Below are 19,200 nucleotides of genomic sequence, written 5' to 3' on the forward strand. Positions count from 1 at the left end.
AAAACATATTTTTACTAAATGACATGCAAAAATGAAAGATGAAGCTGGAGAGACCTAACTGTGGTATTTCTCATCTCACTTACCTTAACTGACCTTTACAGAAAGGGAGTGTGAACTCTCCATGTAGGAGCCCATTCTTTTCAAAGAAAACAACATCATGCCTATGAGGTTTGCTCTGTGTGGATAGCGATGAGGCTTCCTGAAGGTCTTCATACCAAAAAAACCAATACACAAAAATCAATACCTTAGAAATAAATAAATAAATATAATATGCATACAAATAGGTCAACAGCCCAGTAGAAGCACAGTACCAATGCTGTATAGAAGACCAGGACTAGATTCTCAGGTCTGGAGTCTGCTCATCAGGTCAGTAGGAGTGGAGATGCTGTAATGGAAGGCATTCACAATCACAAGAATGGAGGCAGAGACATCATAGCCAGAGATGCCAAGGCTCATACATTAGAAGTGTCACACTCATTTGAAGGCTCTCTCATTCATTACAGCCTCAGTACACAGATACTGAGAGATCACGAGAGGCAAATAAAAAAAAACCAACCCACATCAAAAATTGTATCTCGTTTTATATTCGAACCTTCCCCCTCCCACCCACCCCCCACCGAAAAAGAAAAAGACATATCCATAGGTGCCCCAAAGGCCAACCATACCATCTGGTGGTCTAGTTGCAAGTCTGGACAGAAGTGATCCCCACTCACTCCTGCCCATGCCATTTCCATAGTCAAAATGGCTGCTATGACCTCCTGCAGCAGTCTTGCGAGATTTCCTGCAGCAGCCAGTTGCAAATTGAAGCCAACAGGAGTACGCTATGAATCCTCCTGCCCACAATAAATAAGCATGAAATAAAATGTCTGCACTGCCTCTCTAGTATGCAAATTTGTCTCATACATCTTCATTATAGGTATCATGAAAACATGACTGGTGTGAGTGTCTGATGGGCCCTAGCAACTGGTCAAGTAACTGCTGTCTGATAAATAAATGGCCTTTAAGAGCAGTTGGGCTTGATGGTCTGGTATGTATTTGGAATGCACTTTTTGGAAGAGAAAGGACATCATGTGACTGAGCAGAGAAGCTTATTTTTTGATAAGTTTGCTGATGTGACTATTTGTGGGTTAATACGTTAATGGTTAGACATGATAGGATAATTTTGGATCTTGATATTGGGAACACATATTTGCATGCAGAAGGTAGAAATTATATGATTGTCTTGTAACTTTTTAAATCTTATGTTAGTAGGAGAAAGAGATGAGCAGCTTTAAACTAAAAATGGGGGGGGAAGGCCGTTTCAAAGATATCACCAAAACAGCTAGGTTATCCTGATAGTGAGGTTACAAAAGAGACCATAGTAGATCAGGTGTCCCTAAATAAAAATCGGACAAAAGATTGCAAATTAGTACTGTCAAGTACTAACCATGATGTAAATAGGAGCAACAAGACAGTTTGAAATGTCTATATGTGAATGCCGAGAGCCTAAGAAGTAAGATGGGAGAGTTAGAATATAGTGCACTAAATGAAAATTAGATATAATATAGGCATCTCTGAGAACCTGGTGGAAGGAGGATAACCAGTGGGACACTGTCATACCACGGGGTACAAATTATATCGTAGTGATAGGGTGATCGAATTGGTGTGAGGGGTACATTGTATAATAATGAGAGTCTTGAATCAAATAGATAAAAAATTCTGCAGGAAACAAAAACACAGTCTTGGAATCACTGTGGATTGAAATTCCATGTGTAAAGGGGAAAAGGATAATGATAGGAATGTACCACCGTCCACCTGCCAGATAACAGACGATGCAGAAAGGTTAAGGAAATTAGGACGCAAACAACTGGCAACACAATATAATGGGTGATATTCAATTACCCTGATATTGACTGGGTAATGTAACATCGGACACGCTAGGAGGTAAAATTCCTTGATGAAATCAAGGACAGCTTTATGGAGCAGCTGGTACAGGAACCGACGAGAGAAGGAAAAATTGTAGACCTAATCCTTAGTGAAGCACATGATCTGGTGCGGGAGGTATGGTGCTGGGGCCGCTTGATAACAGTGATCATAATATGATCGCATTTGATATTAGCTTGAAGTAAGTATACATAGGAAATCAAATACATTAGCATTTAACTTTAAAAAGGAGACTATGATAAATGAGAAGAACGGTGAAAAGAAAACTTAGAGGAGCGACTGCGAGGGTCAAAAATTACATCAGGCGTGGATGCTGTTCAAAAACACCATCCTGGAAGCCCAGGCCAAATAAATTCTGCGTATTAAAAAAGAGGACAGAAGACCAAACAGCCAGCGTGGTTAAATTCTGAGGTGAAGGAAGCTATCAGAGCTAAAGAAAATCCTTCGGAAAATGGAAGAAGGAAACCGACTGAAAATAATAAGAAAAGAGCATAAGGAATGTCAAGTCAAATGCAAAGCGCTGATAAGGAACACTAAGAGGGACTTCGAAAAAAAGATTGCGCTGGAGGCAACAACACATAGTAAAAAAAAATTTTAGGTATATTAAAGCGGGAAGCTGGCAAAAGAATCAGTTGGACAGCTAGATGACCGAGGAGTAAAAGGGGCGATCAGAGAAGACAAAGCCGTAGCGGAAAGACTGAATGAATTCTTTGCTTCAGTATTCACCGAGGAAGAATTTGGGTGGGATACCAGTAGTCGGAAATGGTATTCGAAGCTGACGAGTCGGAGAAAACTTAATGAATTCTCTTTAAACCTGGAGGATGTAATGGGGCAGTTCTACAAACTGAAGAGTAGCAAATCGCCTGGACCAGATGGTATTCATCCTAGAGTACTGATAGAACTGAACAATGATCTTGCGGAGCTACTGCTAGTGATATGCAATTTATCCTTAAAAATCGAGCGGTGGTACTGGAAGATTGGAGGGTGCCAATGTAACGCCAATTTTTAAAAAAGGTGCCAGGGGAGATCCGGGAAATTATAGACCGGTGAGTCTGACGTCAGTGCCGGGGAAAATGGTAGAAGCTATTATTAAAAACAAAATTACAGAGCACATCCGAGGACATGGATTACTGAGACCAAGTCAGCAAGGCTTTTGTGTGGGGAAATCTTACCCTGACCAATTTACTTCAATTCTTTGAAGGAGTAAACAAACATGTGGACAAAGGGGAGCCGGTTGATATTGTATATCTGGATTTTCAAAAGGCGTTTGACAAGGTACCTCATGAAAGGCTACACAGGAAATTGGAGGGTCATGGGATAGGAGGAAAAGTCCTATTGTGGATTAAAAAACTGGTTGAAAGGATCGGAAACAGAGAGTGGGGGTTAAATGGGCAGTATTCACAATGGAGAAGGGTGGTTAATGGGTTACTCAGGGGTCTGTGCTGGGAACCGCTGCTTTTTAATATATTTATAAATGATTTAGAGATGGAGTAACTAGCGGTAATTACATTTGCTGATGACACAAAGTTATTCAAAGTCGTTAACTGGCGACAGGATTGTGAAGAATTATAGAAGGACTTTACGAGACTGGGGAGGCTAGATGGCTGATGACGTTTAATGTGAGCAAGTGCAAGGTGATGCATGTGAGAAAAAAGAACCCGAATTATAGCTACGTCATGCAAGGTTCCACGTTAGGAGTTACGGACCAAGAAAGGGATCTGGGTGTCCGTCGTCAATAATACACTGAAACCTTCTGCTCATTGTGCTGCTGCAGCTAGGAAAGCGAATAGAATGTTGGGTATTATTAGGAAAGGTATGGAAAACAGGTGTGAGGATGTTATAATGCCGTTGTATCACTCCATGATGCGATCGCACCTTGAGTATTGTGTTCAATTCTGGTCGCCACATCTCAAGAAAGATATAGTGGAATTGGAAAAGGTGCAGCGAAGGGCGACTAAAACGATAGCGGGAATGGGACGACTTCCCTATGAAGAAAGACTAAGGAGGCTAGGGCTTTTCAGCTTGGAGAAGAGACGGCTGAGGGGAGACATGATAGAGGTGTATAAAATAATGAGTGGAGTGGAACAGGTGGATGTGAAGCGTCTGTTCACGCTTTCCAAAAATACTAGGACTAGGGAGCATGCGATGAAACTACAGAGTAGTAAATTTAAAACAAATCGAAGAAAAGCTTTCTTCACCCAATGCGTAATTAAACTCTGGAATTCGTTGCCGGAGAACGTGGTGAAGGCAGTTAGCTTGGCAGAGTTTAAAAAGGGGTTAGACGGTTTCCTAAAGGACAAGTCCATAAACCGCTACTAAATGGACTTGGGAAAAATCCACAATTCCGGGAATAACATGTATAGAATGTTTGTACGTTTGGGAAGCTTGCCAGGTGCCTTGGCCTGGATTGGCCGCTGTCATGGACAGGATGCTGGGCTCGATGGACCCTTGGTCTCTTCCCAGTGTGGCATTACTTATGTACTTATGACAAGAACTGAAGTATACCGAACAATAACATAATACAAACATCACCCCATAGCATGAATAAAATGCTCATGTGATCAATTTGTCATCAAAATTTAAACAGATCTTTACCATGTTTGCTCCTTGTCCAACGTACTGAGGAGCCTTCAACTCTATTCAGATAGATAAACATTTCTATGCATATCATCCCTCCCATTACCCTCTCCTCCTCCACCCCCCACCCTTCCCCACATCCCATTTCCCCCTCATCTAGGAGAAGCATCGCACCTAATACCGAGAAGAGTGCTGCAATTCTCTGAAGTAAAGTCTCCCAATATCAGAGCACTGAGTATTAGCAAAAGGGCATCAGCTGAAGATCTAATATCTCCACCCTGATAACCACCCTCCCGAAATGTACAGAAGGATATTCCCAACTTCCGTCCTAAAGAACAAGTCCATAAACCACTACTAAATGGACTTGGGAAAAATCCACAATTCCAGGAATAAGATGTATAGAATGTTTGTACGTTTGGGAAGCTTGCCAGGTGCCCTTGGCCTGGATTGGCCGCTGTCGTGGACAGGATGCTGGGCTCGATGGACCCTTGGTCTTTTCCCAGTGTGGCATTACTTATGTACTTACTTATGTACTTAAGTTTTTTGTTATTAGACAGTTTCAGCCTAAATGGCGAGGTGGTGACCTAGAAACCTCTTTTGTAGGAAAAGAAACATTTTATATTCAATTTTGATACAGTTGCTCCCAATGACCTCAATGCAGAATTGAATTTGACACCATTTCTATAGGACTAGCACACTATTGATATTAGATGATGCTCTTGATAAAACAAGGGAATTTGGTATGCAGGAGACAGGCTAGTTTCCATTGTTTTGTTTTTTTTATTCCAAAATACTCAAAGAAATATGGTTTTGAGGGGGTTTGTTTGTTTATATTTGTTTTACTTTATTAACCAGAGATTGTATGGTCATTGGAGGTTAGGAGGGCTAGGGTTACCTAATACACGAATGTATAATATGGCATGTTTGTTGAGACAGTTGGCAGATTGGGTGCTTGGTAAGGAGCATTATACAAATTGGTCCCTAGAGAAGGAATTATTTTTGCCATTACACCCTCACTATCTACTGCATGCTTCATGGCACAGCTTGCCATCGAGTTTGAAGAAACATGTTCTTTTATATTCAATGAGATATGTTTGGAACTTTTTATTGTGTTTATTGAAAAAAAGCTCCCCGGTGTACCGATTTTCTACCTCTGGTGTAGTAAATTTAAAACAAATCGGAGAACATTTTTCTTCACTCAACGCATAATTAAACTCTGGAATTCGTTGCCGGAGAACATGGTGAAGGCGGTTAGCTTAGCAGAGTTTAAAAAGAGGTTAGACGGTTTCCTAAAGAACAAGTCCATAAACCACTACTAAATGGACAGGAAAAATCCACAATTCCAGGAATAACATGTATAGAATGTTTGCACGTTTGGGAAGCTCGCAGGTGCCCTTGGCCTGGATTGGCCACTGTCGTGGACAGGATGCTGGGCTCGATGGACGCTTGGTCTTTTCCTAGTGTGGCATTACTTACGCACTTATGAACCGGGTCAGGATAAAGGGCCGTTTCATAAATGGGCATGGCAGGGAATATTTTATGTGGCAGATTTACTGCAAGAGGATGGCACTTTGATGACATTTGACATCCTCATGAGGAATGTAACACCACATCCATTAAATATATTTGCTTATTCACAGGTGGCGCATTATGTCAAGTCTGCTATGCCGAGATGCTCAAGAGGGGTGTACATATTGTTGGAACAATTTTTCCTACCAGCGAATCAAACCAGTATCATGGTTGCCAACCTTTATAAAGCTATAATGCAATTTATTCCTGGCAAAGACTATACTGAGCTGGTACATAGATGGTATTTGGATTCTGGATGTTTTATTAGAGAAGGGAAAATCCTACGTCTGATTCAGCAGATCCCGCAGTATGTCTACAGTGCTACTTATAGAGAATGTCAATTTCTGAACCTTACTAGATCCTATATTTCTCCACGACAAGCATATTATGCTGGATGCTGAGATGTTCAACAATGTGCCAAGTGTGGGGGTCTTAATGCTACATTAGCTCATGCCCTGTGGCACTGTCCAGCTATCCAAAGATATTGGATACAGCTAGTTACATATTGGGAGCATTTATTGCTTAAACGAATTATTGCCACACCAGAGAATATTATATTTGGTCAGGCAGGGCAAAATACTACACTTTTGCGGAAAGATCGCATATTTATTTACAAGGCAGCGATGGTGGGGAAGAAATGCATTCTTCAGTGTTGGACTCAAGACAATGCTCCTAGCTTTTGGGCTTGGAAAAGTGCATTTCATAATTTGCTACTTATGGAAGCAAGGGATGCTGAGATGACCTTAAAATGAAAGAAACAATTTTGGTCCACTTGGGAGCCATATATTTATTTATTATTTGTTGCATTTGTATCCCACATTTTCCCACCTCTTTGCAGGCTCAATGTGGCTTACAATACATCATGAATAGTGGAAATACGAGAAAGTATACATTTAGTAATAACAGAAGGATTTTGGCTAACATGATAATGATAAAACACGATAGTATTTTAACAAGCAAACAAAGTAAGAAATATTTAAGAAATATATAAGAATTATATAAGAAAATATACATTTAGTAATTGCAGAAGGATCTTGGGTAACATGATAGCGAAAAACATGATAATAGTTTGGCAAGCAAATATTGTAGAGGCAGTTCTGGATATGTGTACAGGAGTTCATATTTGTTGATCATTGTTGTATGCCTTGTTAAAGAGATCATTAGAATTCGGAAGTTAGCTAGTTCATAGATCGTTTTTAAGTTGCGCAGCAGCACATTCCAGAATTGTGTGCTCAGGTACGTTGACACACGCGTTAGTTTGTATTTCAGACCTTTACAATTTGGGAAGTGAAGATTAAGGAATCTACGGGATGATTTTTTAGCATTCCTGGGTGGTAGATCTATCAGGTCTGACATGTAGGCTGGTGCGTCTCAGTGAATAATTTTGTGAACTAGGGTGCATATTTTGAACGTGATACGTTCTTTGAGTGGGAGCCAGTGCAGCTTTTCTCGAAGGGGTTTAGCGCTTTCGTATTTTGTTTTACCAAATATCAGTCTAGCTGCAGTGTTCTGAGCTGTTTGAAGTTTCTTGATTATTTGCTCTTTGCAGCCAGCGTAGAGTGCATTGCAGTAATCTAGATGACTGAGTATCATTGATTGTACCAGGTTGCAGAAGACAGTTCTCGGGAAGAAAGGTCTTACTCTTTTTAATTTCCACATTGAGTGGAACATCTTCTTGGTTGTGTTTTTCGCGTGACTCTCAAGTGTTAGGTGTTGATCAATGGTAACTCCAAGAATTTTTAGGGTGTCCGAAATTGGAAGATTCAGTTTTGGTGTGTCAATGGTGGTGAATTTGTTCGTGTTGTGTTGCGAGGTGAGTATTGGACATTGGGTTTTTTCTGCATTGCGTTTCAGCTTGAATGCGTCCACCCATGTGTGCATGATATGTAGGCTTGGAAATTTCCTTTAGATCTTGTTTAAATGGAATGTAGATTGTTACGTCATCTGTGTATATGCATGGGTAAAGGTTTTGGTTTGATAGTAGTTTCGCCAAGGGTATCATCATTAAGTTGAATAGAGTTGCTGAGAGGGGGGATCCCTGTGGAACTCCACATTCAGGTATCCATGCAGCTGATGTAGGCGAATTAGATGTCACTTGGTATGATCGTGTGGTTAGGAACCCCTTGAACCAACTGAGAACATTTCCTCCAATTCCGAAATACTTGAGGATATGTAGTAGTATTCCATGATCAACCATGTCGAAGGCGCTAGACATGTCAAATTCTAGCAGTAGTATGTTCTTGCCAGTAGCAATCATTTGTTTAAATTTATTCATGAGAGTAACTAGTACTGTTTCCGTGCTGTGGTTAGACCGAAATCCTGACTGGGAGTCGTGTAGTATTGAGAATTTGTTTAAATAGTTTGTGAGTTGTTTGGTTACCATCCCTTCCATTAGTTTGGTTATTAAGGGTATGGATGCTACTGGCCTGTAGTTGGTTAGTTCACTGGCACTCTTCTTTGCATCCTTGGGTGTAGGAGTGAGTAGAATGTTTCCTTTTTCCTTCGGGAAGAGTCCAATTTGTAGCATAAAGTTTATGGCGTTGTCACCAAGTGTACGCAGTCTTATTCTGAACCAGCTCTCTCTGTAGTGTTTAGGAAAGGGGGAGATAGGTCTTAGATGGAAATAGGGGGACTAGCAAGGAAGGATTAGAAGACAGAAGTTGGGAATATCCTTCTGTACATTTCGGGAGGGTGGTTATCAGGGTGGAGATATTAGATCTTCAGCTGATGCCCTTTTGCTAATACTCAGTGCTCTGATATTGGGAGACTTTTACTTCAGAGTAATTGCAGCACTCTTTCGCGGTATTAGGTGCGATGCTTCTCCTAGATGAGGGGGATTGGGAATGGGACGTGGGGAAGGGTGGGGGGTGGAGGAGGAGAGGGTAAATGGGAGGGATGATATGCATAGAAATGTTTATCTATTTGAATAGAGTTGAAGGCTCCTCAGTCGTTGGACAAGGAGCAAAGATGGTAAAGATCTGTTAAATTTGGATGACAAATTGATCACATGAGCATTTTATTCATGCTACGGGTTGATGTTTGTATTATGTTATTGTTCGGTATGCTTCAGTTCTTGTCATAAGTACATAAGTAATGCCACACTGGGAAAAGACCAAGGGTCCATCGAGCCCAGTATCCTGTCCACGACAGAGGCCAATCCAGGCCAAGGGCACCTCGCAAGCTTCCCAAACGTACAAACATTCTATACATGTTATTCCCGGAATTGTGGATTTTTCCCAAGTCCATTTAGTAGCGGTTTATGAATTTGTCCTTTAGGAAACCGTCTAACCCCTTTTTAAACTCTGCCAAGCTAACCGCCTTCACCACGTTCTCCGGCAATGAATTCCAGAGTTTAATTACGCGTTGGGTGAAGAAAACCTTCCCCGATTTGTTTTAAATTTACTACACTGTAGTTTCATCGCATGCCCCCCTAGTCCTAGTATTTTTGGAAAGCGTGAACAGACGCTTCACATCCACCTGTTCCACTCCACTCATTATTTTATATACCTCTATCATGTCTCCCCTCAGCCATCTCTTCTCCAAGCTGAAAAGCCCTAGCCTCCTTAGTCTTTCTTCATAGGGAAGTCGTCATCAATAAGAAGTATTTACATAAAATTTTAAATCACATGATTAGTTGAACCTCTGGACTGGGTGGCTTGGTACTGGTAAATTCCCACTGTATGGAAATTTTTTATACCTGCTGAACATAATGAAAAGTTGCAATACACACACTTCTTCCTACAGCACATTGCTCCCCCTCTCCTCCATACAGGTACCTACCTTTATCCTTTCTTGCTGCATCCTTCCCCTTCAGCTCCCATTCTGCTGCTAAACCTGTTACCCCTAACAGACAAAGTGGATCCAAAAACGTCCTCTCACAAATGGTGTTTTCCTAAACAAGGTCTTTATTTTGGATCAATAAAAGTAACTCGACACGAATCGTGTTTCGGCCGTAAAGGCCTGCGTCAGGGGTCTATTGATTTCCAATAGAGAATTAACCTTGCAGAACAAATAAAACACAATTAACTTTCTGCTAACTGAGAAATCACATACAGAGTCCTGCTGTACAACCTTCTCTGTCAACAAAGGGTATCCAATTTGGCATACCCTTTGTTGACAGAGAAGGTTGTAAAGCAGGACTATGTATGCGATTTCTCAGTTAGCAGAAAGTTAACTGTGTTTTATTTGTTCTGCAAGATTAATTCTCTATTGGAAATCAATAGACCCCTGACGCAGGCCTTTATGGCCGAAACACGATTCGTGTCGAGTTACTTTTATTGATCCAAAATAAAGAACTTGTTTAGGAAAACACAATTTGTGAGAGGACTTTTTTGGATCCACTGTTTGTCTATTTTGGCTTTCGTTTCTCCTGTGGAGAGATCACCCTCTGTTGGTGCTGGCTTCGTTTAAACTTGTTACCCCTGTCACACAGACACCCATTTCTCTCCTCTCCTACTGCTGACCCCCCTCAGTACACAAGGCCAGCATCCCCCCCCACTCCACATTTATCTTAACATTTATCTGGTTCTTCATAGGGTCTCCAGCAGCGATTCCCACATGCTACTTGCATCTGATGCCATGTCTTCCCTCTGTTATGTTATGCCAACATGAAATAGGATAGGCAGCGGAAAGAAAGCTATGCTGGGCAACAGACAGGAGTTAAGAATTTAGATCATGATTAAAAAATGTAATCATAGTTAAAAAAAAATAATAATAAAAACATTTTTAATGTATCGCATTAGTACTGTACTAAATGCCCACTCCTATTTTTAATAGAGAACTTTCTATCCTAGGTGGATAATAACTTATTGATATGGGATGATATTAAAAATTACAAAAACGAGGAAAAGACCTCAAACTTCCCGGGTGCTAAGGCGGACTTCCAACCAATATCTTCAAAGCACTCGCCAGGCTATTGCTCATCATTGGCCAAAAACCTCAAAAACATTTCTACTTTTTTAATGCTTTTTGTCTGCTTTTAATATTTCAAAAATTTTTTTTTTCAAGAATCAACTTATAAACGCAAAAATAAATGATTTAAGGTAGCTTAGCTTCTTAAGCTGGTCAGGCTGCTTAACATCCGATACCATAACTCCCGATGGGAACCCATTTTGCCCACTGGCTTTCTCAAGGGAGGTGTCACAGGCGTTTTGTCATACTCTTACAGCAATCTTAGCTAAGCCGGTAGGCAAAACAGGTCCTCATTGGGAGTTATGGTATCGGGTGTTCAGCAGCCTGACCAGCTGAAGAAGCTAAGAAGCTAAGTTACCTTAATCATTTTTTGTGTGCTTGTAAGTTGATTCTGGAAAAAAAAGATTTCTGTCATATTCTTCCAGCCATCACTAAGATGGCTGGAAGAATATGACAAAATGCCTGTGACACCTCCCTTGAGAAAGCCAGTGGGCGAAACAGGTTCCCATTGGGAGTTATGGCATTGAATTTTCAGCAGTCTGACCAGCTTAGGAAGCTAAGTTGCCTTAATCACTTTTTTTGCGTTTAAAACTTGATTCTTGGAAAAAAAAAAGTTTTTTGAAATATTAAAAGCAGACAAAAAGCATTAAAAGAATAGAAATGTTTTTGAGGTTTTTGGCAAATGATGAGCAATAGCCTGGCGAGTGATTTGAAGACATTGGTTGGAAGTCTGCCTTAGCACCCAGGCAGTTTGAGGTCTTTTCCTCCTCTTTGTGATTTTTAATATCCCATAGCAATAAGGGTACAATATCTACAGTGTATTGTTGGAAGTATTTCTTGTGATTCTGTAGAAGAGTTTTGTATATGTGGAAGTAATAACTTATTGATACAATCAGACAGCGATGGATTATAGCTTATTGATACATTCGGACAGCTAGAGAGTTCATATCTAACGGAGTTATTCATGACTTTTGGCTTTCCCCTCCTTTAAATCTCATGGTTCTTTATGCTGTAAGTCTAAGACTGTTTAGCAGTACTTAGTAAGGTAAAATTATGTATCAAACCTGATAATTTTCTTTCCATTAATCATAGCTGATCAATCCATAGACTGGTGGGTTGTGTCCATCTACCAGCAGGTGGAGATAGAGAGCAAAGCTTTTGCCTCCCTATATGTGGTCATGTGCTGCCGGAAACTCCTCAGTATGTCGATATCAAAGCTCCATCCGCAGGACTCAGCACTTAGAGAATTACACCCACAAAGGGACACTCTGCCCAGCTCACCACCGCCGAAACGGGGGAGGGGAATTAACCCAGCTCATCCCCACACAAGTAGGGGAGGGGAATCCGTCCAGCTCATCCCCGCGGAGCGGGGGAGGGACACCACACCCGCCGATGCGGGGGGATCTGGCTTTTCCTGCAACCGCAACCGCGAGAGGAGCTGACTGACCCTAACACCGCCGAAGCGGGAGGGATACAAAGCTGCCCTACAGCCGCACGAAGTGGGAGGGAGCGCCGGCAGAATTTATGTCTCAATCCAGCCCCGTAAAACGGAGGGGAGAGGAATGCAGCAGCTCACTGTAACACAAACTCGTCTCAACTCTTGAAGAATCCAATTGAAAAAACTTGAACACGAAGTCCTCCTGAACAGGAACTGAAGACTAAACTTGAACCTGAAATGCAACCAGAATATAAACAGTACAGATATCTGGGAGGGGCTATAGATTGATCAGCTATGATTAATGGAAAGAAAATTATCAGGTATGATACATAATTTTACCTTCCATATCATCATGCTGATCAATCCATAGACTGGTGGGATGTACCGAAGCAGTACTCACCCAGGGCGGGACATAGAAATCCCTGACCGCAATACTGAAGCTCCAAACCGGGCCTCCGCCCGAGCAGCCACAGTCAAGCGGTAATGACTGGAGAAGGTATGAGCCGATGCCCAAGTTGCCGCCTTGCATATCTCTTCCAAGGAGACGGACCCGGCCTCTGCCATCGAGGCCGCCTGAGCTCTAGTGGAGTGAGCCTTCAGCTGAATAGGCGGCACCTTCCCCGCGGCCACATAAGCCGCTGCAATGGCTTCCTTGACCCATCTTGCCACTGTAGGCTTAGCAGCCTGCAGACCCTTACGAGGACCTGCAAACAGGACAGATGATCCAATTTCCGGAAATCATTGGTCACTTCCAAGTATCTGATGATGACTCGTCTCACATCCAGATATTTGAGAGCAGAGTATTCCTCTGGGTAGTCCTCCCTACGAAAGGAAGGGAGACAGAGCTGCTGATTCACATGGAAGCGAGAAACAATCTTGGGCAGGAAGGAAGGCACTGTGCGAATAGTCACTCCTGCCTCAGTGAACTGCAGAAAAGGCTCTCGACATGAGAGTGCCTGGAGCTCGGAAACTCTTCTGGCTGAAGTGATAGCCACCAAAAAGACTGCTTTCAACGTCAGGTCTTTCAGAGATGCCCTCGACAAGGGTTCAAAAGGCGGCTTCTGCAAGGCTCTTAGCACCAAGTTGAGATTCCACGCAGGCACCACTGAGTGCAGAGGAGGGCGCAGGTGATTAACTCCCTTGAGAAAACGTACCACATCTGGCTGCGAAGCCAGGGAAGCACCCTTCAGGCGGCCCCTGAAGCAAGCCAGAGCCGCTACCTGGACTTTCAGGGAACTGAGCGACAGGCCTTTCTCCAGACCTTCTTGCAGGAACGCCAGCACTGAAGAAATTGGAGCAGTGAAGGGAGAAAGTGAGCCTGCTTCACACCACACTGCAAAGGTACGCCAAACCCTGGTGTAAGCAGTAGAAGTAGAGCGCTTCCTCGCTCTCAGCATAGTGGCGATGACCTTGTCTGAGAAGCCCTTCTTCCTCAGACACTGCCGCTCAATAGCCAGGCCGTAAGACCAAAGGGGGAGGGATCCTCCATCACCATGGGACCCTGATGCAACAGGCCCTGCTCCACTGGCAGCCGCAGAGGGTCGTCCACTGATAGCCTTATCAAGTCCGCATACCAAGGACGTCTGGGCCAGTCGGGACCCACCAGGATTATTCGGCCCGGATGCTTTGCCACCCGGTCTAGCACCCTGCCCAACATGGGCCAGGGCGGGAACACATAGAGAAACTTCTGTGTCGACCACTGTTGGAGAAGAGCATCTACTCCCAGAGATCGAGGGTCCCGTCCTCTGCTGAAAAAGCGCGGCACTTGGCAATTGGCCGATGACGCCATCAGATCTAGGCTCGGCTGGCCCCAGTGCTTCGTGATGTCCAAGAACGCCTGAGCCGATAACTGCCACTCTCCGGGATCCAAGGTATGGCGACTGAGAAAGTCCGCCTTGACATTCATGACTCCGGCAATGTGGGCCGCTGACAGCTGTTCCAGGTTCGCTTCCGCCCACTAGCATAGATTCATGGCTTTCTTGGCTAGAGGGGCGCTCTTGGTACCTCCCTGGCGGTTGACATAGGCCACAGCCATGGCATTGTCCGACAGGACCCGTACTGGCTTCAATGCCAGTACCGGGAGGAACTGCAAAAGCGCCAACCGAATGGCTCTGAGTTCCAGGAGGTTGATAGACCACTTTGCCTCTGCAGGAGACCAGAGCCCCTGCGCTGTCCTTCCCAAGCAGTGGGCTCCCCAGCCCGTCAAAGAGGCGTCCGTCGTGACGACAATCCACTCCGGGGTCACAAGAGGCATCCCTGCAGACAACTTGTCTGTCTTCAGCCACCAGCTCAGCGCCTTGCGCACTGCTGGGTCCAAGGGAAGGCGCACAGCATAATCCTCCGACACCGGAGTCCAGCGTTGCAGCAGAGAGTGTTGTAGTGGTCTCATATGAGCCCTGGCCCAGGGCACTACTTCCATCGTGGCCGTCATAGAGCCCAACAGCTGCACATAGTCCCAAGCCCGAAGCGGAGAGGCTACTAGGAACTGGTCCACCTGAGCCTGAAGTTTGACAATCCGATTGTCCGGCAGGAACACTCTGCCCACTTGGGTGTCGAATCGAACTCCCAGATACTCCAGGGACTGAGTCGGGCGCAGCTGGCTTTTCTCCCAGTTGATGATCCACCCCAGGGAGCTCAAAAGAGCAATCACCCGGTCCACAGCTTTGCCGCACTCTGCATAAGAGGGGGCTCGGATCAACCAGTCGTCCAGATAAGGATGGACTTGTACTCCTTCCTTTCGCAGGAAGGCCGCGATGACCACCATTACTTTGGAGAAGGTCCGCGGAGCAGTACCCAACCCGAACGGGAGGGCTCTGAACTGGAAGTGTCGGCCCAGGACTGCAAAACGCAGAAAGCGTTGATGAGGAGGCCAGATGGGAATATGCAAGTACGCTTCCTTGATGTCCAAGGATGCCAGGAACTCCCCTGCCTTCACTGCCGCTATAACAGAGCGGAGAGTCTCCATGCGAAAGTGCCGAACTTTCAAGGCCCGATTGACCCCTTTGAGGTCGAGGAAAGGCCGTACAGAACCTCCTTTCTTTGGTACCACAAAGTAAATGGAGTAACGTCTCTTGCCAAGCTGATTTTCTGGCACCGGAACGACCGCACCCAGGCGGATCAGATTGTCCAAGGTCTGCTGCACTGCCACAGCTTTGACCGGAGACTTGCAGGGAGAGAGTACAAACCCGTCTCTTAAGGGTCGGCAGAACTCTAGCTTGTAGCCGTCTCTGATGACTTCCAGCACCCAAGCGTCTGAAGTTACCCTGGTCCACTCGCCCAGAAACGAGGACAGGCGTCCTCCAATCTGCACTGGGCCATGGACCAGGACCCCGTCATTGGGTACGAGACCCTGGGGGAGGACCGGAGGGCGCACCTCCGGGACGGCGGTCTCTGCGAAAGGAATGCTGCTTGGGGGAGAAGTTCCTCTTGAAGGAAGAGGGGGCAGAGGAGCCCGACTTGCCCGGGCGGTACCGACGGGCTTCCTGAAACCGTCCTCTGGAGATACCGGGGCGAGCACTGGCCTGAGCCCTGACCTCTGGTAACCTCTTGCCCTTAGACGTGCCGAGATCGGTCACAATTTTGTCCAGCTCGACCCCAAAGAGCAGCTTGCCTTTAAAAGGCAACTTAGCCAGGCGGGACTTAGAGGCGTGGTCCGCAGACCAATGTTTCAGCCAAAGCCACCGCCGCGCAGAGCCTGTCTGAGCCATACCTTTAGCCGAGGCTCTCAAGACATCATACAGTAAGTCTGCCAAATAAGACAAGCCCGATTCCAGAGCCGGCCAATCAGCCCTCAAGGAAGGATCCGAGGGGGAAGCCCGCTGCACAATCGGCAGGCACGCCCTGGCCACATAGGAACCGCAAACTGAGGCCTGCAAACTTAAGGCAGCCGCCTCGAAGGACGACCTTAAGGCCGCCTCCAATCTTCTGTCTTGGGCGTCCTTTAGGGCCGTGCCACCTTCCACCGGCAACGCCGTTTTCTTAGTCACCGCAGTGATTAAAGAATCCACGGTAGGCCAAAGAAAGGCCTCCCGTTCACTTTCAGGCAAAGGATAGAGGCAGGACATAGCCCTAGCCACTTTGAGGCTCGCTTCCGGGACATCCCATTGAGCCGAAATTAAGGTGTGCATGGCATCATGCACGTGGAAGGTTCTAGGCGGGCGCTTCGTCCCCAGCATAATGGCGGAGCCAACAGGGGCTGAGGGAGAGCCGTCCTCCGGAGAGGAAATCTTCAAAATGCTCATGGCCTGCACTAACAGGTTGGGCAAATCCTCTGAGCGAAAGATCCGCGCTGCAGAGGGGTCATCCGCTCCATCCGAGCGGGAATCCGTCTCCTCCAAGGAATCCCCAAAGGACCGTTGGGAGAACTCAGATACGCTGCCCTCATCTACATCAGAGGAAACAGAGTCCTCTAAGGCCTGGGAATCCACCTGAGGGCGTTTACTTCCGGGGGCCTCAAACCCTTTATCAGACAAGGGAGAAGGGGCAGCGTTTTGCATAAGGAAGGCCTGATGCAGCAGCAAAATAAACTCGGGGGAGAAACCCCCCAGACTGTGCACTTCAGCAGCCTGGGCCACAGCCCTAGATGCACCCTCAACCGGCGCTCGCAAGAGCGGGGGAGAAACATGCTGTGCAACCAAGATGGCGTCCGGCGCGACACTCCGCGAAGGGGCCGCGCGGGAAGAATGGCGCTTAACTTTAGCCGCTTTTTTGCCGTCGCCCAAATCAAGGGCGGCCATGGCATTAACTTCTCCCAGCTCAAGGGCGGCCCAAGAAGAAGCCGTCCGAGCAGAGTGGCCGGCCAAGATGGTGGAGGCGAGCAGCTGGGGATGGGCATTTACGGCGGGAAAAACCGCCGCACCGGAGGAAGACCCGGGACACTGACCGGCCTCCAAACTGACACCCAACAAGGGCGAATCAGACTTTAAGACCCCCGCATCCCCGCTAGAAGCACACACGCGGTCCAGGGAGCGATTCTTCACGCCCTCGCCCTCCGACGCCATAGGCCACGTGGAGATCGATCGGGGAACCCCCTGCCCGCTATAAAAAGGTAAAAATTACCTGCTTCTCGCTCCGAGCTGTAACGACCTGGTGTCCCAGTGAGTAGCTGCAATAAACGTTTAAATAAACGTCGAAATAAACGCCCTTAAGGCCGTTCAAAATTTTTTTTTTTTTTTTTTTACGGAGCCAGCGGGAGGGGGGAGAAAAGGAGGGACCTGGCGCCACCAGGTTTGCACTTGCTCAAGAAGAGCCCTCAACCCCAGGTACTCAACAAAATCTAAAAATTAGGCTTGGAGACCTAGCCAGAGCTGCTGCTGTGTGTGACCACCACCTGCTGAGATAGAGAACATACTGAGGAGTTTCCGGCAGCACATGACCACATATAGGGAGGCAAAAGCTTTGCTCTCTATCTCCACCTGCTGGTAGATGGACACAACCCACCAGTCTATGGATTGATCAGCATGATGATATGGAAAACTCTATGGTTTGTTTTATAAAATCATTAGAGAAGGCATTTGCCTTTCTTGGTTTTTTTATACTGTTCAGTTAATAGTATAGTAGGTGAGTTTATTGTCTTTCAGTTATATATATATTTTTTTTTTAATGATGAGTTAGATTTGAAGAGAAGACATTTCAGATATATATATATATATATATATATATTTTTTTTTTTTTTTTTTAAATGATGAGTTAGCTCTGAAGACGAGACATTTCTGTTTCCAGGTTTTTTGAACCAACTGGTCAATAAGCACAGCAGATGAACCAATAGCATTTTCAGTACTTCAGTTTAGTTCTCATGTTAATTCATACAGTATTTTTGAAGAGACAAAATTTATTTTGCTTGATGCTAAAAAGATGTGCATATATTGTTTCTTCAATTTATATGTATTTTATTTATAAGGTTGTTTGTGTGTACCAATGAAGGATAACACGTTTTAACAATGAATATTTATATACACATATTTTACTGTGTGTCAGTTTTGGCTACTTGTTATTGTTATTTTTAGACTCTTGAAGCAGGCTATTGTGGCCAAACACAGCTCATGTCGAGTCCTTGGATGTTTTAAAATGTTAGTACATTTTGAACACAGTCTAGCTTCTATTGCTTTGTCGCCTTCTCTGTGTTTAGCGTAAGAAGTCCAGAACATGACGCCTTCCAAACAGAGAAGTTCAGCAAACTATAATACACTACTAGATTCTATAAAATGTATACAAAGGAAAACAAGGAGGGTCTCTGACCAGATCTGTCGGAACTAAAGGAAAGAAAAATAGTAGGTAAAAACTAATACTTCTTTGTTGCAACAGATCAATCCAGAGAGACAGGATTTAACAAAGCAGTCACTAAGTTGGCCAGGACTTGACCCCAACCAGAAGAACAGAAGCTCCAAGAGGCAGCATCAGCAGACACAGACATCTAGCCAATAATGCTTAAACGAATAAACCAAAGACCACGTCACGACCTGAAATCTCCAAGGATATTGTCAGGGATTCCACCCAGGTCACCAATCCTTGGGTAGAATGAACTCCAAAGGATCTGGAAGGCTGCTTTCCAGCCAAATGCTACACCAAAGAAACAATGTCCTTTACTCACCTTGCAACAGTAGCTTTGGAAATGGGGTGGCTCTTCCTGGGACCCGTAAAAAGGACAAATGGTCAGAGACACAACTCATTAGTGACTTCCAAATACCATAGCTCATACTAGTCTCTCCAGAAGGAAGAAAACAGTTGATCAACATGAAAGGAGGAAATTACTTCTGGCTGAACATAAAAGGAGGGAACAGTCC

At 44.9% G+C, this 19,200-nt stretch overlaps 1 protein-coding gene across 1 annotated transcript in view; it reads right to left on the bottom strand.

Moving 5' to 3' along the window:
• The window catches only part of ELP1 (elongator complex protein 1), a 1,128,708-nt gene that overhangs the window by 772,238 nt on the left and 337,270 nt on the right, over positions 1-19,200 (bottom strand). Inside the window, 2 exon segments of the mRNA XM_030194341.1 lie at positions 90-184; positions 186-207. Of these exon segments, the coding sequence (XP_030050201.1) occupies positions 90-184; positions 186-207 (117 nt within the window).

The sequence above is a fragment of the Microcaecilia unicolor genome, chromosome 2, assembly GCF_901765095.1.
Source record: "Microcaecilia unicolor chromosome 2, aMicUni1.1, whole genome shotgun sequence".
NCBI lineage: Eukaryota > Metazoa > Chordata > Amphibia > Gymnophiona > Siphonopidae > Microcaecilia > Microcaecilia unicolor.